This window comes from Cenococcum geophilum (genome assembly GCF_001692895.1).
Source record: "Cenococcum geophilum 1.58 unplaced genomic scaffold K441scaffold_1, whole genome shotgun sequence".
In the NCBI taxonomy this organism is placed as follows: Eukaryota; Fungi; Ascomycota; class Dothideomycetes; order Gloniales; family Gloniaceae; genus Cenococcum; species Cenococcum geophilum.
Window position 1 is genome coordinate 6,061,870 of NW_027137559.1, and position 25,393 is coordinate 6,087,262.

The 25,393-nt window shown below is 52.3% G+C and overlaps 8 protein-coding genes across 8 annotated transcripts; 4 read left to right on the top strand and 4 right to left on the bottom strand.

Annotated features, from left to right (window-relative positions):
• Window positions 1-2,404: 2,404 nt before the first annotated feature.
• On the bottom strand, window positions 2,405-3,754 carry K441DRAFT_530725 (HAD superfamily hydrolase-like protein; the record flags this gene model as incomplete). The annotated part of the gene is made up of 2 exons (XM_067642181.1): window positions 2,405-3,344; window positions 3,396-3,754. 2 exons carry the CDS (start codon window positions 3,752-3,754, stop codon window positions 2,405-2,407), a joined length of 1,299 nt encoding a protein of 432 aa, XP_067510640.1.
• Window positions 3,755-6,072: 2,318 nt separating this feature from the next.
• K441DRAFT_650754 (uncharacterized protein) lies at window positions 6,073-8,089 on the top strand. The gene is made up of 2 exons (XM_067647090.1): window positions 6,073-6,253; window positions 6,311-8,089. Exons 1-2 carry the CDS (start codon window positions 6,184-6,186, stop codon window positions 7,822-7,824), a joined length of 1,584 nt encoding a protein of 527 aa, XP_067510641.1. The 5' UTR covers window positions 6,073-6,183; the 3' UTR covers window positions 7,825-8,089.
• Window positions 8,090-9,109: 1,020 nt separating this feature from the next.
• K441DRAFT_650758 (uncharacterized protein) lies at window positions 9,110-9,409 on the bottom strand. Its single transcript, XM_067647091.1, has one exon. It carries the CDS (start codon window positions 9,377-9,379, stop codon window positions 9,191-9,193), a length of 189 nt encoding a protein of 62 aa, XP_067510642.1. The 5' UTR covers window positions 9,380-9,409; the 3' UTR covers window positions 9,110-9,190.
• A 2,400-nt stretch (window positions 9,410-11,809) lies between these two features.
• K441DRAFT_683553 (1-phosphatidylinositol-4,5-bisphosphate phosphodiesterase-like protein 1) lies at window positions 11,810-15,244 on the top strand (the record flags this gene model as incomplete). The annotated part of the gene is made up of 2 exons (XM_067651702.1): window positions 11,810-11,881; window positions 11,927-15,244. 2 exons carry the CDS (start codon window positions 11,810-11,812, stop codon window positions 15,242-15,244), a joined length of 3,390 nt encoding a protein of 1,129 aa, XP_067510643.1.
• A 745-nt stretch (window positions 15,245-15,989) lies between these two features.
• Window positions 15,990-17,228, bottom strand: K441DRAFT_12558 (uncharacterized protein). The gene has a single exon (XM_067640037.1). The coding sequence runs from the start codon at window positions 16,852-16,854 to the stop codon at window positions 16,195-16,197; it is 660 nt and encodes a 219-aa protein (XP_067510644.1). The 5' UTR covers window positions 16,855-17,228; the 3' UTR covers window positions 15,990-16,194.
• K441DRAFT_12688 (Brix-domain-containing protein) lies at window positions 16,994-18,274 on the bottom strand. Its single transcript, XM_067640047.1, has 2 exons — window positions 18,063-18,274; window positions 16,994-18,012 (listed from the first exon to the last, which is right to left on the bottom strand). The coding sequence occupies exons 1-2, from the start codon at window positions 18,066-18,068 to the stop codon at window positions 17,134-17,136; spliced, it is 885 nt and encodes a 294-aa protein (XP_067510645.1). The 5' UTR covers window positions 18,069-18,274; the 3' UTR covers window positions 16,994-17,133.
• K441DRAFT_12602 (uncharacterized protein) lies at window positions 18,231-20,028 on the top strand. Its single transcript, XM_067640043.1, has 3 exons — window positions 18,231-18,752; window positions 18,829-19,770; window positions 19,853-20,028. The coding sequence occupies exons 1-3, from the start codon at window positions 18,481-18,483 to the stop codon at window positions 19,884-19,886; spliced, it is 1,248 nt and encodes a 415-aa protein (XP_067510646.1). The 5' UTR covers window positions 18,231-18,480; the 3' UTR covers window positions 19,887-20,028.
• Window positions 20,029-23,044: 3,016 nt separating this feature from the next.
• K441DRAFT_650763 (uncharacterized protein) lies at window positions 23,045-23,884 on the top strand. Its single transcript, XM_067647092.1, has one exon. It carries the CDS (start codon window positions 23,228-23,230, stop codon window positions 23,702-23,704), a length of 477 nt encoding a protein of 158 aa, XP_067510647.1. The 5' UTR covers window positions 23,045-23,227; the 3' UTR covers window positions 23,705-23,884.
• Window positions 23,885-25,393: the final 1,509 nt, after the last annotated feature.

A 25,393-nucleotide genomic window follows, 5' to 3' on the forward strand; every position in this document is an offset into this window, starting at 1 on the left:
GCCCTCTGCATGGAAAATGAAGGTTTCAATGGCCGCTGCGTGGCATTGCTGGCGTCTCTTCGGGCTCGGGCTCTCATCATCCATCTTTCTGTCCTATCCTCCATCTTACTTACATCTTCGTCTGTACGACGCATATCTAGCCAATGGTTGTCGTTCGCGTTTTCTCTCGAGCATATCTCCCTCTCTCCGTACGCAAACTCCCGGGACACGATCTTGCTTTTTTCCCTCTCCAGTATCTCTTATTGTCCTGCGCGTTAATGGAGCCGGAGCTAGTCTATGTTAGGCGTTTTGAGCGACCTCCTGATGTTGGGTTTTTGTGTGCTGTTTTGTTTTTGTTTTTCTTGTACTTTTTCCCTCTCCTTCATGCGTGTGCTTTTCACTGTTCTTGGTCGTCTAGAGCTGCAAATGGGCGGATACAATGACGTGTATGAAATCCAATGAGAGCGCAACATAATTCTTATTATACCTGCACCAAACTGTGCTAGGCCAGACCTTGGTGGGAGTGAGGAGTGATGTGTTGAATCTGAAAACGGGAGGGCATCCCCTTGCGCTCCCTATATACAGCACATGTAATTGAACAGATGATGTGTCGCTGGGGATACTGGTCTTGTCTCCTTCAATGCTCCAAAACCAGTTTTTATGGTAGATTTAGTACTAGCAGCATCTAGCAACTGGGAAATAAATCCTATTTCCGAGTCGGCATACCAGAACCCAATCCTACCAAGGCAACATCGTTGGATACTCAAATACGATCCGATATATTTCTAATTCTCCTTTTCGCTCGGCCTCCAGGATCGACTCCCTTAGATCTTTTCTGACTCGGATTGCTCAGTGAGGATGTGTGTAGAACTTCCTCCCTGCCAATACTTTCCTACATTTTCTTCCTGCTTCGGGCTCCACGGAGCCGTACCATCCCCCTTTCATACATTAGTACGGAGCAACGCTAGATTTTAGAGGAAGTAATTGAAGTCCCGCCAGTAGCTTCTAGGACTGTGACTCTAGGCTTTAGGATGTATGAGAAGACTCGGAGACATCCAAGAAATTTCACATCCATATATTAGTTCGTTTGGACGATCCGTCCGCAGCAAGCACCATTTGAGGTGGTCTGACTTCCAGGCGTTCTGCCGGCGCGCCACGGAAAGGGGGAAGCTGCACCGAACAGCTGAGCACATGGCTCGTTGGACCGTCTAGAGCGAGCGAGGATGCATTAGTGCACGGGTAGAATTGCGGTCTTGCCTTTTTGCAAATATCGGGTTGTGGGTTATAATGATACAAAACTTCTAGCGGGTGAGCAAAAATTGAGTTACGCCAGAAAAACTTACTCCTAGCATCTCAAACTAGACCACCTAGTGTATTCTATCCTCGTCGTAGAGATCGTGTATACGTAATGGGTGCTGTTTGTGCAAAGCTGGTTCTGTCTGTGCGGTTGCTTGTCTAGAGGATACGAAATCGACACCATCCGCTTTTTACTCAGATCTGAGTAAGTTTACAAAAAGACGCCTCGAGAAGGCAGGGTTAATGGATACTTAAACTAAGCTTATACGGACTAGTGAAAGGTTTGGACAGTTTGAAGCATAATATTTAATAGTTGGAAGTGAAGCGGTTGGGCCCAGACTAACCCTTGCGGGAACCCAATACACCCTGCAGGAGCAAATATAACAATGAATACAGGGCATCCGAGCCGAGTAAACTGAGAAGACTACCTTTTCTTTAGCTAGGTGCTTGTTCACATCTGAAATCTCTAGAATCGCTAGAAAAAAGGGTAGCCAAAAAGGCCATCCTTATTGAAGAGGGGAATACGGTATGAGCGATCATGGTATCTAGGCTAGGGCCACTGGGAGAGCCGAATTAGTTTAGCACTTAAGCGAATGTCTTGAAGTCACCTAGTGTATGCTTAGGGATTTGTAACCAAACGTATAGCGTTCTTGTGAAGTTTTTTGTTTTTTATCAACATTCCGAACAGTGGCAAAACATCAAACAATCTTAGAATTGAGATTCCGGTTTTAATTACTTAAAATCCGAAACAAGCATTACAATTAAGCCCATCAAAGCCATATAGAGCTACCTACATAGAACAAAGGTACCTGGTTGATTCTGCCCCGAACGATGATCGTCGAGCCTGGCGTCCGCGTGTCTATGCTTTTATGCACCCCTGGGTCATCTATTGTGTCTGTCTATAATAGTCTATTGCTTGGCTGTTCGCTCGTAAACAATGCAATTGCGCCATGCGCTCTTTTCGCTGCTTTCTATGCGCGTAATAGGCGAGAATCATGATTAAAAAAAAAGATATATGAAACACTGAGGTATGAAGGGAGAAAGGAAAATGCTTAGAGCCATGCCATATGGAATTAAATTTTTGGGAAAGTAAAATGTATTCGGAGAATATAATGGGGATGGAGGAGATCTACTCAATCACGCTGCCTTGCACGCCACCGACGTCGATAAAGCTTGCATTCAAGGCCTTCTTGTACTCGCGCTTCATGCCATGCTTGACGGCCTCGAGGACATTGTCGACGGTAGCCTTCGGTGCGAATCGCGGCTTGGTGCCCTCTTGGAATACGCCAGTACGTACAAGAATCGAGTACCAGCTGTTTTCGGTACAGCTGTCGAACTCGTTGGTACCGCGGATGTCAGACTCTGGCGTGTCGCCCACAAAGTAGACGGTATCAGGTGGAGAGTCGATGCCGTGAGTGTCCCTGCGCCACTGCTGTATGAGCTGGGTGGCGAACTGGAAGGTGCCAATTTGAGGCTTGCCAAAGGCTGTAGTCTTGAGATCTTTCCCCGTAACAGCCTTGAACATGGCCTCTAAGGAGACGCGAAGCGCGCCCATGCCAATGCGGGTTAGGTCGTGGGACGTACTCCAGACGACGTCATTGTGAGAAAAGAAGACTGGAGGACCCTCTTCGAAAGTTTCGGAACGCGTACCAAGACGGCCGTTCTTCGACATCAAGAGATCGAGAATGATCTGCTGATCGGAAGCCCAATCTCGGCTGTCGGCAAAGACAAATATGGCTTCGATTTCAGTTTCGCCGAAGTTTCGAGCGCGGGAATGCTTGTATTCTTCTTCGGTAAGCTTGCGGAATGGGGTAGTGTCCTGATTGTCTTTGATGATGTCGCCAGGGGTTACAACATCTTTGAAGCCGTAGCCTTCGGCGACCTGACGGCACTTCTCGCCCTCGCCTCCAACGACGAGAATAGTGTTGTACCTCTCAGCCATTTCCCGCATGGGGGTGTGGCCGCAGATGAATTGACCGGGCGAAATTTCCATCTGGAGCTGCTGGCTGAGTTGCACACATCTTTCTTGCTCAGTCTTACCGCCACCGTTTGTGACAAAAATATATGGACTAAATGGTGTCAGTACGGGTAATGCTGTATCTAGATAGATATCAATTCACACTTTGATGCCATACTGATTCTCTCCGTTGAGAACCTTCATGGCCTCGACGGCTTCTGGAATGGGCTTGCCGCCGCGAATGAGCACGCCATCGATATCAAAGGCATAGGCGTACTTGTCCGTTATTAGAGTTTCAGGGGGTGTGTTGGGAGGAGTTGACGGCGATACTGCGTCGTCAAGTTCGTGTCTTGCAACCTCCATAGAAGTAGCAACTTCGTTGGCGTTTGAGGGAGCCATTAGGTGCTTCGGAGGAACAACTACAGTTGGCCCTAGTGAGAAGTTCTCTCTCGAAGCCTCGCTGGAGCTGAGGCGACGTATGAAGCGTCCCCCTACGGAAACGATCAAAGATGGAGCGGACATGCTGGCAGGGTGATTTGGGATGTGTTGATTGAAGTGAAGGGTAGAGAGTAGAGATCAAAGGTGGATATGATGTAGACAAAAAGCTTTCGGTCGGTGCGAAGTGTGTTGGTCTTAAATAAACTCCACAAAACTCGTGTGGCTGGTCTTAACTCAGGGAGACCCAAAGTTGTGGAGAGAAAAGTGGGTATAGCGGTGGAGGTTTAGTTGTCGGATGTCTGAACTAGATGTATGCCTGAATGGATTAAGGGGACCTAGGGGACCTGTGGGACCTGTGGGACCTGTGGAGGTTTGTAAACGGAAAGGATCCAATAATTCTGCTACATTGCTAAGCGACTAGTAACTAGTAGGCACAGAGAGGGAATTTATCGTCGCATTAGTAGTATATACGCTGCCACGTGGACTTGGCTGCCTTCAGACCCTGAAAGTGGTGAAATACTAGCGTTAGAGCTTATCAATAGAATAAGAGCAAAGCGGGTACTTTTTCGTCATTGCGCTGAGGATGGTGAGAAAAGGGACCGGGTCCGAGCCGAAGCTGTGACGATCAAAGGAACAGTTCGATGAGCGGTAGATCATTATCTGGGAGCATCCGCCAGCGGTTGGTAGTTGTGGCTCCTCATCCAGCGCCATTAGCTGCGCCTTGCCGAACCGCAGTTGGAATTTCGGCGGGTCTTGGGAGCTGACATGGGAGCAGAAGGGCGGATTGGGGTGGGAGAGGGAGAATTAATTGCCTCGATGCCATCACCAGCCCAATAGCTGTCACTAATAGCTGTGACCAATAGCTGTGTCACCAATTGCTCCTACCCTTAGTGGTTTGCAGAAGTGAACAGTGGAGAGGCAGTTGAAAACTCGGTGGCTCATGACGTCACCACCCCGCTAATTTGCCTTGATTAGGAGGAAGGGGCCCTCTTTTTAGTAGTCCGAGGGTCCGGCACATCAGCCCACAGGCGGCGGAAGTTGCAGGTACGGAGCAGTGGCAGCCACGAGAAATGCAAAAGTGCCAGAAATGCGCAGAGAACTTTTCCCCGCGGCCGGCCGTCATACGCTGCTCGAGAAAGGCCCGGCTCGAAATTCTCGTCCTTTGAAATCTCGGTGAGATTCGACTTGCCTCTTTCTGCTGGCTGTGCGACCTATCACAATAATAAGCACATGTCCAGTTCAGCCGTCTTACTGACTCTCGCTTTCTCCTCATTTTCCTCATACACTAGCAAAACCAAGACACCCTCCAACCGTTAAAAACCCCGTTCAGCGGCCCGATGGCAACCAGACTTTTTGATGCGGCGGCGGCGGCGGGTGGCTTGCTTTGACAGGGGGAACTGCGACCACAACACGGCGTCCAGCCATGGCATAAGTCCATATCGAGAAAATTGTACATACTACCTACATCGGTAGGCAGCCCGACGAGCTGAAAATAGCCCACTCCCTCTGCATTCCTGGTAGAAATCTACCGCCTTTGCATTATGAGGTCATCATGCAGTGAAAGCTCCTGTCGAGATAACCAGAGTTGTCTTCTTGCGCCTTGATCGACACCTTCACGTGTAGCTGCAGTGCTATTGACGCGTCCACTTGAGTAAACCTGTGATGGAGTCTCCTGGTTGAGGTTACTGTTCAATACAACGTTGCGGTGGATCGGAGGAATGAGTAGGCCCTGCGAGCTAGCTTTGCCATGATGGAGGTTGAGTGGGAAATGATGTGGGCTGCATCTAGGAAATTGCGATAGTATATAGGACAAAGGGTTGCAGTAGTGCTGGCCGGGTAGCGCTACGCACTACCAGTGGTGTAACTGGCCACGCGCAGACGAGAGCCTTTGGAAGTGAGCCCAGAGATGGAAGGTTGCGCAGCCAATCCCGGTTCTTTCATTGACAGTACCGATATATCTTCGAAAGAAAGGGACTATTTAATTAAAAACGAAATCGGTGTTTCCCCTCCTTTCTTGGCGACCGAATTACACCGCAAGAGAGGCAATAGAAAGCAAATTCATGGTGAGGATGAAGCGTAGCTTTTGCTCAAGAAAGCCACGGGGCTTTTTGTCAACTACCAATGTCAAAACATCATGAACTCACCACTCACCTTTGACACCCTTTTCCCACCCCACGATACATGAGTGGGTCTGCCAGCAGCGCTCAAAGCGTATAGGAAGGATGAACTGGACGGGAGGAAGGCTGCAAAGACATTCAAGAAACACGGGGAATGGAGTCATTAATCGTCAGAAACAGCACTTCGCAAAGGTCCGTACGCAGCTTCAAAATGGCACAGCACAGCACACCATCCCCTTCAGGCCGAGTTTTCTGCAAGAAGTCGATGTCAGCTTAGGCAGAAAGCTGCCGCCATTTTGTGACAGGTCCTCTGGACGTGTCGGTTATTCAAGGAGACTTCAAAAATCAGTCCACTATGACAAAAAGCTCAATTCTCAAGGCGAGCGGTTTGGTGAGATGAGTGCATTCCCGAAGCTCACCGATAACTCTCGATACGATGTTGGAGGGATCACAGGATGTAGCCCTGCTGCATATCGTAAGCACTTGATCGCTTTCGCATGGCGCAGGGAAGCAGCTAACTAACGTCTCACAGAGCGGACAAACCGACAGGAGAATAGTCGAAGAAAACGCAAAGTTGCGGAATCCTTGTCGGGGGAGCATTTTCTGGAGGCTAACAGGAGAAAGCTGCTTGGGCGACGGGACTGGGTTGGACTCGCACCGTCCCGACCCGTCCATGTGCATTTCCAATCATGCAAGGAGAAAGAGAGGATTGGGAAAAGGAGAAGAATTAACAGTCGTCCCTTACCACAAGATGGCGACATGATGACGCGCCATTTCCTACGTGATACGGAGATCAACGCTCGCGAGCCATTCATGAGCGGGGCGATTGTGACCGATTTGGAAGATATCAAAATACGAATTGGAACAGATGCATTACCCAGCCAGCTGCCGTCCGAAAGGAGTAAGCCTGTGCAGCCTGCAGCTTTACCTCGGTCAGAATCACCAGACCCTATGTTATTTGACGTCTTCGATGAGGCACACTCATGTAAGGCGCACAGCGGCTCTGCTGAGACAATCGGCAGTTCCATAATGGGGCCACACGCGCAGGAGTCCTGGAGAGGCGCTTCCGCGAGGCCCCTTTGCTCCGGACAGCACGGGGGAAAGTTTATTTTCAGTGACAGCGGAGAACTCCGCTTGGCGCAGGATTTAAAGAAAAATAAGGATGACGATCTGGGGATTCATGGGGGAACTGGGGGAGCCCCCCCTGTCGCCACTGCATCTGTCAAAGAAGAGCAACAGGATTACCTTGACTCCCTCCCTAAAAATATTCATGCGAAAAAGCAACTTAGGACTTTACCATGCTCATTTCGCCCCGTTTTTCCATCCTCCCCTTTCGGTTTGTCAGCGGCATCTCCGCAAGGCGTCTCGCAGGGCAATTATGCAGCGACAGATCTTAGTTCGAATGCACCTGCGACATACCTGGACGGCGGGGATTGCCAGAGGATGGATGTTGCTGGCTTCATCGTGCATGAGCATGGCCCCAGTGAAATTCGGATCGTCGATGACACACCGTGGAAAACATTCTTGGTCATTTCTGGTGATGGCTCGAGCCACTCAACCACAACAAACGTTTCCAAAGAGAGCTTCTTACAGCGACTACAACCCATAGAGGACAAACTAGAGCGCCGAGTTTCTTATCGTCATGCTATCGGTTTAGTGCGTGGTACGGCCGGAGACCAGACGGTGGTGGACACTTTATCCTCCGTAGAGTCTAGTAGCAGGCCATTCCATTCCGATGAATCGCTTCAAGCTCTGTCGAAGGCCTCTGGACAGAGAGCCGCTTTGGCTCAGAAGCCAGCAGGAGTGCCGCGGGACATTACCGAAGAAGTCGACGAGTTGTGGAAGGAGTTTGTCTTTGGAGGCGGCGACGGGAGCCCCACGTCTGATATCGCGCACGATGCTCTTCTCGACAGTGTGCAGATGCGATCTTGCTCCGCTGCGTCTTCGTCGATTTCAACAATTCCACTTCCCAAGCTAGTCGCCTCAGGACATCCGAGCTCACGCAACGACGTTACATGCTGTGTGGGGCCGACGTGAGAATGGTGAGGCCTCACCCGGAAAACTTGCCGTCAGGGTCCTTGTACGACAATGTAGCTCGGCTGATCCGCTCACCGGTTGCTGCAGCATATTCCCGATGGTCCAGGGAATGGTCAAAATTTGTACGGGAAGCCAAGAGCAGAGTGGCCCGACTCCCGGGCTGTGGAAAGACTGTCGGTGACACAGGAATTTCTCGACAACGACGTGTCTGTCGGTGGGCCGTCGCCTTCTGATGACAACTTTCTGAATATTTCTTCAGTGTGACTCAACGCCCCCGCAAAGGTCTAGACCGGCTACACGGGAGTGCGACTGCCCAAGCATTCGGTGATGGGCACGAAGCAGGCTCGGCCCGAGTTCCTCCCAAAGAAGACAACCGTGCGGAGGCTGAAATCGGTACAAATTCCCACCATCCGCGCGCTTTCAGATAGCGGTTGGGATGGGATTTGGCGAGTAGCACGAGAATGTTGTCAAGATAAAGCTAGGAGAAATTCTGGGGTAAATTTTTTTTTTTTTTTGGCCTGGCGTTTCCCAGAAAAGGCATCCGAGTATATTCGATAGGATTCTATACACGACTAGCTTGCCTCATCCATATGAATCCTGAATCATGTTCTCCTTTACAAGAGCCCTACCGGGTAACCTCGGGCCATTTGTTAAATTTCGTGGAGTAATGCTATCGAATCGATCGCGAGATTTGGGGTTGCTAGCTGGACGCAAGGCGAAAGCGCGATCAGCTCAGCTCATGCACAAAAATTTTCTTCCGTCCATTTGCCTTCTCCGTGCTTTTTAGGCTCTTATCGCGCCTTGTGTGAATATGTGCCACCACTCCGCCGAAATCGCCTTCCCAACAGCATATTGTTGAGGCTCTGTGAACAGTGACACACCCTTATGCGCCATTCGCAGCAGCCCAAAAAGGCCCGGGAAGCGAAGCAAATGGTGTGAGATGACGCGTGGGGCGAAATTGGCCATATTGGTCATGTCTCTGATTAGCTGCAAGTCATACAGGCGTTCGCATTATCGGAGCACGCGAGGAGTTACGTGCGGACTGCTATATCGGGGATTGAAGGTGACACACTGACACGATGGAGAGCCCAGCGGTAAAGCCACGGGGCAAGGTTTTGGGGGGAAGGAGGGGGCAGATTGCATGAAACGTCCATCTCAATCCTTCAGTGGGCATGGAATGATGGGAATTGGCAGGAGATTCAGCTGACGCCGACACGAGTACCGGAGCGCTTCAAGCAGTAGGTCAGGATAGAATTGGACGGCAATGCATAAAGTTTTCTTATATGTGATGGGAATATTGGACCAAGGAAGGCCCCCATTGGGTGTTTTTAGTGGTTCCGCCAGCAAAATATCACACCGCTTGGAGTCAGCTGATGACCTCTGGAGCAAAGGGCGGTTCGAGATGCGCCGTGTGCGGAAAGGGCCTTGGTTGACGCAGCGCGCAGCATCTCGCTCGCTGGACTGTGGGGAACGGCAGCATGATTCGTGCGAGGAACCAGGGGCTGGGGCCTGCTTCTGGAAGCCCGTGGGCTGGCGAGTACAAAGGGGGGTACATGTGCGGGTTAGTAGCGCCTCGGCATCAAATGTATGAGAATGTTCACTTTCTCCCTATAAATCCGCCGAGCCGCTAATAAATCCGTTCATGTTACCCCCTTGTACCCTCGCTCGATCAGACAGATGAGGGGCGCGAGGCACGCGACATTGCCGTGCAGCGCATTGCATTTTGATTGCAGTCGCACCGCGTATTGGTCGCACGGCGCCTCTGGTACCTTTTGGGAGCGCGGCCGGTAATCTCGTGAGGAGTGGGGTGGAGCGTGCAGCATCTCGCGGCCGCGTTCCTCTTTCTGTGTGTTTGTGACACTGGCAACCCTACAAGGCTTCGCAGGCTCATTCAGGGAAGCCGGAGGAAGCGCCGAAGAAGGTCTCACCGCAACGGATAGGGGCGGTAGATGTGAAAGGTGGGCTGTAGATCGGCGTGGGATGAGATGGGGGGTAACCCTGGCGATCATTCGAAGCTAAACCATCTGCCTGGACCCGTTTCAAACCAAGACCACGATGACGAAGGCGTCGGCTAACATGGAGTGTCCGACGCCACGTGTACCAAGGTACCCGACAAAACAACGGGGTCCTTTGCCGACGGGTGCACGGGCGCTGGCTGGCAAGAAAAACTGCCCGGCTGGACAAGGATCGGCTAGCACAGCTGGGCTCTGCTGGGCTACTTTTTCTGGGCTACTCTGCTAACTAAGCCTGACGATTCCGCCGGTACTGCTACGTGACACTGCTAATGCTTAGCTCACCGGTGTAGCGTCTCGTACTCGCCGAGTTCCTTCGCCTTGTGCCCATAGGCTTTTGAGTGCGGCGCACAGGGGCCACCTTACCTTGTGGGGATTGCAGCGACTTGCAGCGACTTGCAGCGATTTGCAGCAACTCGCGGCAACGACTTGGGCTATAATTAACCAGTTCCAAGAAATCATGGCCTTTGACGGCAGCCGCCAGTAGCTAGCAGCAAGCAGCAAGGCTGAGGGCCAAGTACATCAAGGTATCGTAATCTGACCCTTGGATGCCTAGCCGGCCTTGAAATCCTTCGCGTGGAGATGCTTTCCCCGCCGGATGCATCGGTCCAGGAAATGTCCTTGTCTGTAGCCAATGGGTGACTATTACCTCTGCTCGCGATAATTGTGACCTGTCGAGTCTGACTTGACTTTGACTGACTGGAGAAAATCCTCGGGAAATTTGTGCTGTGCTGTCCTCAGTTTGTGACTCCGCCGCTTGCTCCACACTGATCAAGCGAGATATTGGGAGGATCGAGGCGGCTGTGCAAAAGCACGACTCAGCAAGCGGAGCAGGCAGAATGAGCAATGAGTAATGAGCAACGAGCAAAAAGCTGGGCAGGCAAAGGAGGGGCCTGCAGACACTGTTGCTAGAGGTTTTCTTGAGTCAAAGGGCGCAATGGCGGGCAAAATGGCGAGCGAAATGACGAAATTGAGTGGAGCGAGGCCAAATGGGCGAAATTATTAACGACGATGCGATGACGTTTGGTCATGTTTCAAAAATGGAGTAGCGGGACAGGAACAAGCAGCGACCTCAGTAAACCGTCCACAGTGGCCGTAGTGGGTGCGCCTGGCCCGCTGTTAAGCCAATCCGGGCACTATTCCCAAACCCGGCGGGTTGGTTGGGCAGAGACCTGGAGATTGTCCACACGCTCAGCAACTGCGACTGTGAAGCCATTCCGAGCGCGCGACGGGCTCAGTGGTCAATGGCCGAACAAAGAGCCTATCGTGAGGTGGCCGGCGGGGCTCTCATGACAGCCAGCCACCAGCGCCTTGCGTGCGGCGACTACTGCTGTTCGACCCAGGGATACCCGGGTCGACAAGCTTTGGGAGCGGGTACTACAATACTTTTCACAACGGTCATAAAGTTACTCGCCGTCCGCTCCCTCTACCAAAAAAGCGCCCCCCCCTCCGGAAACGTTTCCTGTTCTCTTCTGCACAAATTCCTCGACTGCTTCTGCTTCATCTCTGCCTCTAGCCCCCCATTCTTCCCCGCGTTGTCACGGCTTGCCCTTGTCTGTGCTGCCTCTTGTTGACGCACGACACCGTCCCACTTCCGAATCAGCCTGCACTGCGCTGGCTAGGTTGACTGCAGACTGCAGCGCGCAGCCCTGTCGACGCAAGCAATAATCAATACCCGCATTGTACATATCCATTCAGCTGACCGTCTGGGCTGCATTGTTTTCTGCAGTACCTTTCGCGCTTGAGGCGCCCATCGTTAGGCCGCTCGTCCTGCCGACAGTATCCCACGATGCTGCAGTAAACACGGCAAGCTCAAGTGCGCTTCTGACAGCTCCGCTTCCTCTTCTTTTAACCCGCCCACTCGCAGTTGCATTTGCTGCACGCATCTCTCCCTCCGTTTGCTCCCAAAAACATGACGACCTCCACCATTACCACCAACTCCACCAACTGAGGCCAAGTCCCCGTTTCCAATCATGAACTCTCCTACAATCTCCATCCACGCTTCTCCAGTCCTCAATGGCGAACTGCGCCCCCGACGCTCACGGGTCCCGTCCCCGCAAGGCTCGTTTGCTCGACTCCCATCGAAACAGTTCATTATCACCTCTACCTCAGCTTCTGCTGCCAGCACCTCCTTGTCTCGAAACAGCCCGGCCTCTACGCCCTCCCAAGCCGGCACGAATAACTCCCTACAGTCGACACCCGAAGGCCTCCTACCAGTCACAAACCCTCCGTTCGGAGTGCCTGTCCCATTGGCTCTCCCAGAGTCGGTACTTATTACTCCAGGCACCACTCCACCTACATCTTCACCATCTCTCATGGCTGAGGCGCTCGGTAAGGGCCCAGGCTTGATGCGCAGAGTCTCCCGTGGTGCCCAAGGGATCCCCAACAAATTTCGCCGGAATGGGTCCAACGCTCAGCGAGATTCTAGTTGTGGTCCGGTTATCATGAAGCGGAGGAGCGACAGCCGGGGTGTTACGGATAGCGGCATGGATATCTCAGATCTCGAGCTGGAATTTCGTGATGAGGAGGCAATTGAAGATCTTGGCGATGCCACCTATGATTCAAACAATGGGCTTGGAAATGCTGCTAGCCGGTCGAGCGTTGGATCTGGGTCCGAAGCAGGTGTACTTGCACCAATTCGGTTCTCCATACTCCAGCAAGGCACTTTCCTCATCAAGATCACGAGGAGGAAGAGGAAGAATATCAAGTTTCGTTTGGACTTTGAGTCCGCAAAAGTTTGTTGGGATCCTTCCCGCCCTTCAAAACAATTCTACATTGACGATGTAAAAGAAATCCGCGTTGGGGCGGAGGCCAGGAACTATCGCGAGGAGTTCCAGATTCCTAGAACTAAGGAACCGCTTTGGTTTACTATCATCTACTCCGATCCCAATAGATCAAAAGGCCGCCCTTTCAAAACCATGCATCTCATTGCCCCTGACGAGTTTCATTTCAATCTTTGGACAAATACGCTTGAGTCTGTCTCGCGGAGCCGAATTGATATGATGGCAGGACTCGTAGGGACAGGCGAAAAGACCACCAAGTTGGTGTGGCGACGTGCAATGGACAAAAAGTTTGAAGGCGTCGAACACTTGGAGGAAGAAGAGACTATGGGTCTTCAAGGTATCATCAAACTCTGTCGAAGTTTGCATATCAATTGCACGGAGAATTCACTCCGTGCCCATTTTGAGAAGGCGGACAGCAATCACTCCGGCGTTTTGACCCAAGCACAATTCTTAAATTTCGTGAGACGGTTCAAAGAACGCAAAGACATTAAGCATATCCACAAATCCATCAAAGTATCAAATAACTCCGAGCTCGACAAGGGCGGCTTCTTCACCTTCCTTAGGAACGACCAAGAGGTGGATGTGGATGCTGACTTGGATTACTGGACCAATATATTCGAGAAATATGCTCGTGCATCAAAACCCAAAGTGACACCACCTCAAGCGAGCGCGGACTCGATGCCTCTTAGCATAAGCTTTTCTGCTTTCCAAGCCTTCCTTTCCTCCTCTGCGAACTCGTGCTTTGCCCCTGCACAATCAGAGCCAAAGTTCGATAGACCTCTCAATGAGTATTTCGTCTCTAGCTCTCACAACACGTATCTTCTTGGTCGCCAAGTGGCTGGTGAATCCAGCACAGAAGCTTACATTAGCGTTCTGCAGAAGGGCTGTCGCTGCATAGAGATCGACTGCTGGGATGGAAGCGATGGCAGGCCTATTGTCATGCATGGCCGCACCCTCACCAAGAGCATCCTATTCGCTGATACCATCAAAGTCATCGCAAAGTATGCCTTTGTCTCATCGCCCTACCCATTGATCATCTCGCTTGAGGTTCATTGCAACCCTGAACAGCAGGCTATCATGAGTGATATTATGAAAAGGGAATTTGGTGATCAGCTTCTTCTTGAACCCTTGTGCAGCGACTCAGTTGTGCTTCCATCTCCAGAAGAGTTAAAAGGCAAAATCCTTATCAAAGTCAAGGCAGCTGCCGAAGATGCTGATGAGAAAGCTGTTGCGAACGAGATCACAACCGCTCGGCGGCAGCGCAGCTTTAGCTCACCCTGGTCACGACCTGTCATCTTGGATAACTCGGCCATTCCGAATTCGCCATTGCTCTCCAGCCCTCCGTCCATGAGTCCCCCTGACCGTACAGGGTCCTTTTGGACGTCACCAAGAACTTCCACCACTTCCACCAATGGCACTGCTACAACTCCTGGAACCTTAAATAGCTCTGCTGAAGATAGCGACAGCCTGCAAGTGCTGACAGACGAGAAGAAGAAAAAGAGGAAGACCAGCAATATCGTCAAGGTACTGGGAGAATTGGGTGTCTACACCCGGGGCATTAAGTATTCGGACTTCAAAAATGAAGATGCAATGAGCTACAATCACGTCTTCTCTTTTGCCGAACGCACCTTCGACAAGCTTTGTAAACCAGAGAATGACACCAAAGAGCTTCTGGAGGAACACAACACGCGCTGCTTGATGCGTGTGTATCCTTCGGCTCATCGCATCAACTCGTCTAACTTCGACCCCATCATGTTCTGGCGCCGAGGTGTACAAATGGCCGCGCTCAACTGGCAAACGTATGATCCCGGACAGCAAGTCAATGAGGCTATGTTTGCTGCTGGGAACGATCNCATGGGCTACGTGCTCAAGCCTGAGGAGCTCCGTTACGACGATGCCTCGATGTGCGGTCATAGAAAGAAGCCCAAGAAGCTGGTCCAATTCTCTGTCGACATCATCTCCGCACAGCAACTTCCACGTCCCAAGGGCCTTAGTCAGGATGCAAACATCAACCCTTATGTCGAGTTTGAGATGTACAGTGCGGAGGACAAAGGCCGCGGTTTCGCGACTGGTGTAGGCGGACAGGATGCCTCTGCTCGGAATGGCATCTCAGGTATCGGATCACCACTCCGTAAACGAACACAAATCATCGAAGCCAATGGCTACAATCCAGAATTCAAAGAGACCATCACAATGACTTTGGAGACACGGTATCCTAGTCTCGTCTTCGTGCGCTGGACCGTGTGGAACTCGATCGATGGACGCAGCGTCAACAACGCGCCGCTCGCCACTTTCACCGCGAAATTGAGTAGCTTGCAGCAAGGTTACCGCCATCTCCCACTCTTCGATGCCAATGGCGAGCAGTACCTCTTCTCGACACTCTTCTGCCGCATTAAGAAGATGGAAGATATGCCCGTTGACGAGCATCTGGTGGATCGCAGCTTGGTTCCTAGGGGATTGGTTGAGCCGACCAGTCCGCTGAATGAGGCAGTCAAAGATCTCACATCAAAGGGTGGCAAAGGCGATTTCTTCAAACGAGTATTCAGCCGCACCCCAAGCCAGCGCAGAAAACGGAAAGACAGCGAGCTGCTACCAGCCAGCCGCAGCAGCACAATAGAGAAGTAGCTGCGGCATGTGGATGTGAATCCCCCTTCCGCTGACACTTCGACTTTAACGACTGCGTCATGAAGGGGAACCACCTTTCTTGTACTATATTACCTCTTCACTTTTCGGATTTTGAACGTTTTCCTTGGGAGGTTTTCAATCATTTTCTCATGACAACTATGCCGTTTGGGAACCAACACCCTCGGCCATTCCACACTGGGAGGCACCAATCTGGGCGGCTATCTGTACTACAATCATCCTGCGCTTCACGTTTTCATGCGTACTCATTCGCTAATGATTTATACCCCGATCGGACATGACTGTTTTCAGGGCGCAGGGCGGAGGGCAAAGGGAACGGGAGTTTATGTCTTTTTCTGGGAACCAGAGTACCATGGGATATGGGAAACTTATATAGACTTTACAGCCTCGATAGCTCACTCATTCTGCTCTTGTTATTATTTTCATTTTCCCCTTCTGTTTCATTTCGTTTCATTTCATTTCACTTTTCCCTCTGGTTTTGTGCTTGCCCTTTTGGATGGATGCCATGATAAAGACCTCTAGGCGGGATTTTGTTTTTGTTCCTTACCGGTCTCAGCACCGCGTTGCATCGTCACTATCATGTATGCTGGCATCTAAGTGGATTGCATTTGGCTTTTAGGGGAATCATCTTTTCTCTTCACTATTTTAACGCAGGCCAACGGGCCATGGGCTATGGGATCATGGATTACTAAATTTTTTGCTATTGGCGGCGCTCACGCAGCGCACAGAGAGAGGTAGTTTCAATACAAGACTCCTAGTTTCGGCGGGCCAAGAGACCCCCCGACGATCTCACCATTTCTGAACCTCTTTTTGCCTTTGCTTGCAAAAGTGTTTGCCTTGTGACGTGCTGCAGTGTCCTGCCCCATTCTTCCCCCCATCCTTCCTGGCCCATCATCCCTCGTACTTATCCTCCGTCATCAGCTTCGTGTTTGTCAGACTGCTCCGCGCTGGTCCATGCGGTCATGTATAGGTGCAGGGGATAAGGTATATAATGCATATGTATATGTACAAGCGAGCGTGCGCCAGTGAACTTCGCTGGGGAGACATAGATTACGCAATGGAGCGTGGCAACAGGCATGCCAGGCAGTAGCAGCAGGAGCAGCAGCAAAACAGTCTGATGCACATATACGAGCTGCGTCCGCCTGCGTCATCCCCACAGAGCCTGGGGTAACCAGGGCGAACCTTGGCCGAGCAAACCCGCACAGTCGCAGCGAGTGAGCCGCAGCGCGCGAGCCGCAGCGCGTCGTGGCGCGTAGCAGAGGGCCAGCAGAGGATGCAGACCCACAAAAACTACTGCGGATACGGGGAACGTCCTGAGTCGCGCTGACAGCCAGCGCTGCGACGGCGGGGAAGGATGACTCAAAATAATGAAAAAGGCCTGGTCTGGGCATCCTGCCGGCCGAGCGGCTGGCTGGCTGGCTGACTGGCTGCGAACAGTGGTTCGTTTTTGCGCGAGGGGGAAATTGAGGGAGGGTGAGGTGTGGAGAGAGGCGGGGAGTCGGGGGGTCCGGTGCTGTGCGCCATTTTGCAACTGCACATGTGTGTGTGTATGCATCCTGCACCCCGCACTGCAGGGCGAAAAAGGAAAACATAAGAGAGAAAGGCCGGGCTCAGAGAGGAGAGACTGTATGCATGCGAGAAACGAGTCGTGTGCGTGTCGCCTCACTATTGCAACGTGCGGATCAGGCCCCCCCGATGGCTTGCAGAGATTGACATACCCGAGCAACCCTGAGGAATTAGAGGGTCCATGATATGTAATCCTGGTAAAGTGGAGAATCGAGGAGGATTTGGGATGAATTGTGCAGTGTCCCGCTGGTAATGCAAAGGTAGCTGCATGTACTGGGCTGTACCTCTCTACAGCGGGGAGTAGCTCATAGGTACTCTTTCTTCTTGCTTGTACGCGTGTACTGGTTCATGTGCCATTCGACGTCGCCTTTGTTGTCGAGCGTTCCGCCTCGGATCTCAAATAGCCGCATTGTCATCCGTGGGCCGACTTCTGCCAGCTCGACGCTCTGGTAGCCGGTTTTTACAAAGACGTGGTGCCGCACTTCGATACTATCTTCAATGTTTTTGAATGTCACGACCCGATTACCGATTTTCGACGTGGCCTCACGGGGCGGGAAGAGGTGCTTGAGTACTTGGACAGTGCGCTGACCTAGTTTCGTTGTGAAGCCTTCAAAGATCAGGTGAGGGTAGGCCTCAGAGACGGTGCCGCGAGCCGCGTTCGGGATGTCGTGACGCAGGACAACATTGTGGAGCGAAAATGAGGCAGTTGGGCCATGAGGAAAGTGGGAAACTGTAAGTGCAGTCGGAGTGCCGCGATGCTCATGTAGGAGTATAATGTCGCTGAGGCCTGAGGCTAGAGCACTGGAGACTAGATTCGGGAGAATGAGATTACCGCGGTTGAGGCGAATAGAGGTCGGCAGCAATAGTCTGATCTCTTTTGCGAAAGAAGATAGACGTGAAGAAGGATTTCGTGATGTGGTAACCAGGATGCGCGGGTCAACAACGCCAGAAAGCTGGGCATATTCATCATCTAAAGCCAATTCCTCCTCTACGGTGCGGTCGGCACGTGATTCATCATATTTAAAATCAGTCCTGAGAGCCTTGTCGTTTGCTATTGAAGGGTCGAGAGGTTTTCCAGAAGCAAGAGAGGCTTTGAGGGCGGAGCGTTTGGATGCGAGTTCAGCATCCCGTAAAGTGTTGACACGGCGATAGAGGTAATCGCGGCGTTCGCGAGCTTGGCGACGCTGAGAAGTGTTAGAGAGGTCATGTTGAAGATACGTGAAGGATTCCTTACTATCATGGTTATAGGTTGAGACTGTGAGGAAAAGTCGTGGGTTGCGTAGCTCTGGGGATTTGGTGGAGGTGAATTCCTAGTTAGCTAGACATCGAAAAATCGTTAATGCCAAGCCGCGAGATAACCGACAAATCACCTGCAGCGAGTGGGCTGTACCTGCCCTAGTTTCGCCATCAAAAACCGCACAACCACTCCCATCTTCCTCATATCGCGCCTTCAGACCAGGCTGGAGATGGTTTGAAGAGCTTACCTAATCTTCTTCGCCTTACCCTTCACTCATCAGGCTTAGCTGCTGCTCGAACATTCCTTACGAGGCTGGCCTTGTCCGCCTTAACTTTCACCATCCTTGGGAAATTTCCTTGACTTTTATAACCCGCAAACAGCTGCTAGAGCTCACCCCGAAGCTTTGCAGCCCGCCATGGAGGGCGCTTTCACTCATATGGGCAACCACTTGGTCTCGGATTCGGCGCCCACGATTAACGCTGGCGATGATGAAAGTATTCTCGATGGAGACCTTGGCCGGAGCACCCTCACCGGTTCCCGTAGGCGGAGAGTAGATGACGACGAGGAAACAGATGTCTATGATGATGATGATATGGAGAGTATGGCCNGCATGGCTGTAGACGGCGTCAACGGCAAGGCTGGGATGAAGGCGGAAGAGGAAGTCGAACTCCCCCCCCACGCTTGCGCGTAAGTCTGCCCCGAGAGCTGTCTTTGGATTTTTTCCTCATTTATATGACTGATACTAATATACTCGATTATCTAGGTACTGCGGAATCCACAACGCTAGTAGCGTCGTCAAATGTCTCTCTTGCAATAAATGGTTCTGCAGCGCCCGCGGCAACACCTCTTCGTCCCATATTATCAATCACCTTGTCCGAGCTCGCCACAAGGAAGTCCAACTCCACCCTCTTTCATCGCTAGGAGATACCGTCCTGGAGTGCTACAACTGCGGCACCAAGAATGTTTTCCTGCTTGGTTTCATTCCCGCTAAATCTGATACTGTGGTCGTGCTCCTCTGTCGCCAGCCATGCGCCGCGATGCCGTCCCAAAAAGATATGAACTGGGATACGTCGCGCTGGCAGCCACTCATCGAGGATCGCTCTTTTCTTTCCTGGCTCGTTTCACCTCCTTCAGATCAGGAACAACTGCGTGCTCGTCACCTGAGCCCGCAAATGATTGCTAAATTGGAAGAACTATGGAAGGATAATGCCAACGCTACAATCGCAGACCTCGAAAAGGGTGCCGGTCAGGATGATGAGCTTGCGCCGGTGCTTCTCCGCTACGATGACGCTTATCAATACCAAAACGTCTTTGGTCCTTTGGTCAAGATCGAAGCAGACTATGACCGTAAGCTCAAGGAATCACAATCTCAGGATCAGCTCGTCGTTCGTTGGGATTTTGGCCTGAACAACAAGCATCTTGCCAGCTTCGTTCTTCCAAAACTCGAATTAGGCGACGTTAAGCTCGCTGTTGGCGATGAAATGCGCCTTAGATATACTGGAGAGCTCCGTCCGCATTGGGAGGGTGTTGGTTATGTCATCAAGATCCCGAACAACCAGTCCGACGAGGTCACCATTGAATTGCGCACAAAAGGCGATCACAAGTCAGTGCCGACGGAATGTACGCACAACTTCAGCGCGGATTACGTGTGGAAGGCCACCTCGTTCGACCGTATGCAGCATGCTATGAAAACTTTTGCTATTGACGAAATGAGCGTTTCGGGGTATATCTTTCACCGCCTTCTAGGGCACGAGGTTGCCGCTGCGCCGATGAAGACTCAATTACCCCGAAAATTCAGCGTTCCCGGACTTCCAGAATTGAACGGCAGTCAGATCAATGCGGTCAAGAGTGTCCTCCAGAAGCCCCTGAGCTTGATCCAAGGTCCACCTGGTACCGGCAAAACCGTCACATCTGCTACGATCATCTATCATTTGGCCAAGATCAGCCAAGGCCAAGTTTTGGTCTGCGCACCCTCCAACGTCGCTGTCGATCAGCTTTGCGAACGAATCCACCGTACCGGCCTAAAGACTGTCCGTGTTACCGCAAAGTCTAGGGAAGATGTTGAATCTCCAGTCGGCTTTCTCTCTCTCCATGAGCAAGTCCGGATGAACGATACCAACGTGGAGTTGAACAAGCTCAATCAACTGAAGAGTGAACTCGGAGAACTGTCCAGCCAGGATGAAAAGAAGTTCAAGCAACTGACCCGAGCAGCGGAGCGCGAGATTCTCAATAACGCCGATGTTATTTGCTGCACCTGCGTTGGTGCAGGTGACCCTCGTCTTGCCAAACTAAAGTTCCGCACAGTTTTGATCGATGAGTCCACTCAATCCGCCGAACCTGAATGCATGATTCCGCTCGTGTTGGGGTGCAAGCAGGTCGTTCTGGTCGGTGACCACCAGCAGTTGGGGCCCGTCATCATGAACAAGAAAGCAGCAAAAGCGGGCTTAAATCAGTCCCTGTTCGAACGTCTGGTCATCCTGGGCTGTGCGCCGATCCGACTTCAGGTGCAGTATCGCATGCACCCGTGTTTGTCAGAATTCCCGTCCAACATGTTCTACGAAGGTTCCCTACAGAACGGAGTCACCATGCAACAGCGTCTTCGCCGTGATGTTGACTTCCCCTGGCCGGTGGCAGATTCTCCTATGATGTTCTGGTCGAACTTGGGTAATGAGGAAATTTCGGCTTCTGGTACCTCGTATCTCAACCGTACAGAAGCTTCCAACGTGGAGAAGATTGTCACTAGGTTCTTCAAGGCCGGTGTTCAGCCACAGGACATTGGTATCATCACGCCCTACGAAGGCCAACGTAGCTACGTCGTCAGTTCGATGCAAGCAACTGGAAGCTTCAAGAAAGAGAATTACAAGGAGATCGAGGTTGCTTCCGTTGATGCTTTCCAGGGCCGTGAGAAGGATTTCATTGTTCTTTCCTGCGTTCGCTCCAACGACCACCAGGGTATCGGATTCTTGAGTGACCCTCGCCGTCTCAACGTCGCCCTTACCCGAGCCAAGTATGGCCTCGTCATTCTCGGAAACCCCAAGGTCCTGTCCAAGCATCCGCTGTGGCACTACCTACTCCTGCACTTCAAGGAGCGCAACTGCCTCGTCGAAGGCCCGCTGTCCAACCTTCAAGTTTCCCTCCTCCAGTTCAGCCGCCCGAAGCAGAGCTACCGTGGCCCGCAACGCTACCAGATGGCTTTTCAACACGCCTCCAACATGACCTCTGGGCGCCCGGGTGTGAACGGTAAGCCTCCCCGTCAGGAGTACAATGATAACGGTTCCATTGTCGGCTATATTCCCGACGACGTGTCTTCGGTCCACTCTTCGGCTCTCGGCGGTGTTGGTGTCTCATCCAACTATCCTCCAATGTTTTCTGGCTTCACTGAAACCTGGCCGACGCTACCCGGCGGTCGTGGTGGTCCTGGACCGAAGGCGAAAGGCAATGGTGTTGCCAGCAGCGTAGCGGGCGAGTCTATCGCAGCGAGCGAAATCACCGACACGAAGAGCAGCATCGCCGATACAAAGGGTGGCGTCAGCCTTGCAGGCCTTAGCCTCAACGACCTCAGCAAACCCGCTTCTCTCAGCCAGTCCGACCGTCTGAAACGCTACGTCGAGTCGAACGGACGCAACGACAATCTTCCTGTAGGCTTCGGCGGCGCGCGTGGGGTGCGCGGACTCGGTGGGTTCGACGACGATGACGTACGCAGCGTGTCGACAGCCTTTGCGAGCCAGATTGGAGGCTTAGGTAGTTACGACTGATGCAATGTGCGCGAGATATGTCCTCCGCCCTGGCAGTCTTGAAACGTTACCAGACCACTCTGCAGCACAGTCTTCGCGGACAAGCTCGGAGCCATCCTAACCACGATGGCCCCGGCACTTGAATACGAAGCCTTACTGCGAAAAGCCTCCGGCGATGTTCGATATCAACAGCACAGCACACTCAAAAATACGTTAGTCAAAAGCACGCCTTCGCCTCGATGAAGCGGTCGGCCCACACAAAATACGCCTTGTCGTCCAAAAATCAGCCCACTGCTCGGCAAACTCCCTAAACTCAATGCGGCCACACTACACATCGCACAAATTTGCTGGGAACTCAAACCTTGGGAGGGCTATCCTTGCCTGCCCCCCTTTCGTCCCGAAAACAGCTCATTGTTTCCCACACCACTCCTTGCTTGGTTAGCTGCAGAAAATAAAACGGCTCATGGAGCAAAAGCGCGTCACGGAACGCCTCGAGGGCGTCTTTTCTCTCTCGCTCCTTTATGGGGTAGCTGCTCATGTGACGTGCAATTACGGAATACATTTACTTCCTAATCTATTTTTTCTCTTTGTGCTCTTTTTCGTGTAAACCCTGCTGGGTATTGGGGGTGGGGAACGGGAATTTGATTCAGCTACTTTGGTTCTACGACTTCGAGGGGATGGAAGGGACGGGGCTGGGAGGGAATTGAATTGCTAGGAAGCGTTTCGTTGGAAAACAAAGTCGTGGAAGATTACTATTGCGGGATTACATATCTGGGTTGTGGGTTCAATAGGGCAAAAATTCGTAGCAGCTACTTAGTTCACAAGTTTCGACAAGTTTTACAGCTACCAAAAAAATAAACTATGTAATGTTTTTTTTGTCCCCTCCTCTATATGTACGAACGAGTGCGAGAGCGCCCAATTGTTTTTTAAAGGTTACAATACCTACCCACCTACATGAATCTGCCCTGCGGCTCCTCCATCTCCCGGGACGATTTCGTGCAGAGAACACAGCGGAAGCGGCAGAAGTGCCAGTTTCCTGGTCTCTGGGCTACCTGCGGCGGCGCCCGCGATCCCCATCACCATCTCGGCCCATCTCCCCCCGCCTTCTTTCTTCGCGCACAACGGCTCTACCTGCGGAATGCGGGTAGGGCAAACGGTTAGGGTTGGCCCCGCCTGGCCAATCCTGATTTGCCGAGGGCAGGGGGCGCTGGGATCAGGGCCGATGTGACCTAAGCCGCGTATTTGGACGGGGGACTGGAAAGGGGGGGACCCAAGACGGGGTTGCCGTGCTCGGTGCTGATCGTAGAGGGAATTTGTGAGCCGGGCCCACGGGTAAATGGGGGCTCGGTTACTGTTTTTCTGTTTGCGATGGCGGTTTGGCTGGGTACCTGTTGAGCGGGCCTAGGAAAGTGGCGGCGGCGAGAGGGAATGGCGAGATTCGCGGCTGCTGCTGATGATGTTGCTGCTGCTGCGAATACAACAGCACAATCTACACGGAAACGGGCTCGGTGCGCTTTACGTCGGTTTAAGGGGAGGCGAGGGAGAGTAAGGGAGTGTGGAGAGGGAGGACAGAGGCGAAGAGCAGGATGCAGGAAGGGGCAAGGGACAGGACCAGCAAGGTGGAAAGTACTCGAAGCAGAAAACGAAACGGCAGTTGAGAATCTGGCTGGGGAATTTCATGCAGAAACCCCCGCCATTTTTGCTTTCTTTACCGGCTGGTGGTGGCTGGCTATGCGAGGCGTAGATCAGGTGGTCTGCAGCGGATTGCCACACGCGGACGGTTTTTCAATTCGGCGGGTCGCACGATGCGGCTGGGTTGGTTTTGCTGGCGTAAGCAGAGTGAAGAGGAGCATGGCGAAGGTGAGGGGTTTACATGGTAATAGGATGGGATGGGGTAATAGTTGATGGCTATGTGCAGATAGGTATGGCGGGGGTTGGTGGTTAGAGAATACGGAAGAGATGCTGTGAGATTATTTGACGGGTTTTCTGTGTGCTGGTGAGAGGGAGAGAACGAGCAGTCTGCCTTGTGCTGTGGCCCTCGCTCGGTGGCTCTCGAGACAAGGACAAAAAAACTCGCGTATCGCTCGTTCAAGCCTCTACCTAACTACCAAGCCTCAAATGTGTATCTTGGTGTCTTAGCACCTTAGTTACCAAGCCCTGTACGGGTTCAGATACTGCCTTCGTCATAGAGCGCTTTGAGCCCATAACAGGCGCTTCGAGGATGGCGTGCTGCACTTGGCCGCAAGGCTGGGCTGGGGCTGAATCCGTGTGATTGAGTGGACTGGTGGTGAGGTTGACAGCGGGGATCGCTCTCGCAGCGGCCCCAATCAGGCAGGTGAGCATGGGGACACAGCGTTGGTGGGCGTTCGGGCAGTGCGAGAGCTAAGCGCACTTCCCGAGACCTAGCGTCGGTTCTTCCCCGGCTAGGTAGGAGATGGAGAAGAGATACGAAAGAGATACAGAACATGCATGGAACACCACTAGAAGGCGATTTCGTATTCCATTTTTCTCCTTCCTGTCGTTGTGGTTGGAGGGAGCGTGGAGGGTGGTGAGGCTGGGCTGGTTTTGCAAGACAAGGAGCAGGCTCTGCATGACGGGCATGGTAGCATGGATATCGCTGGTCCAGTCGGCTGAGAGAGCGGGGGATTGCGAACAACGCTAGAACTTCTGTTATCTTCGAGAAGCCTGCCGTAACAGGCAGCTACCGAAGCCATGGCCGTCGATGAACCGGCGAGAGCTTGTTGACAGAGCCAAATCGTGACTTCGTGACCGCAGAGAGCTGTTATTGCTATTCTGCCAGAGTCGCCTATTTTTTTGGTATTTTCCTGTAATTCTTGTAGCGAGACGGGCTCCGACTACGAGGCTCTGCTCAAGCTTTCGAGGCGCGTCTTCGCCACTGAGCAGGTCCGTCTCCTCTCAAGATTGTGGCGTGTCTGAAAACAGGCATTTGCGGAGAAATCGCACGCCACCACAGGCAGGCTGGACCGTGCAGCTCACCACCCTTTGCCTGGCTTGAGTTAATTGACGGTTGATCGTTGTGACGGGAACACAGCACCTGTAATAGGTGAAGGAGCTAGACTTGGCCCTGCCCCAGCGGTTGTGATTCTTTATCACATCCCTCCTGTCCAGGCTTTAGGCAATGTTTTGGGCAATCCTTCACCCGTGGCGCTCAGTGGCTGGTCGCTTCGTTCTTCCACTTGTCCTTTCGCTCCGTAGACACACTTGGCCCTTCCACAACCTGCGAGACCTGCACATCAACGAGGCGCGGCGCTGCCGACCAACAAACCCCCCTGCAGACCCGCGCATTGACCCTTGCGGACAGCTTCACCTATCGCGCGCCGCCCAGCTCTCGACGCAGCACCCAGTACTAGGGTTGCACCAAACTGTCAACCTGCTGATCCAAAATATAAAGTCCTGCCCCTGCGCACCACCCCCGACTTGTCTGGAGTGCGACATCCGACATCCAATTTAATTACCGCGCCCTGGACTCTGCTTGAGCTCTTCGTATTTCAATCTGGGTGGATAAGCTTGAGCTTTATTTCATCCACCGCCACCCGCTCCTGGCGCTCAGCGGTCCTTTTCTTTTCCTGTAAC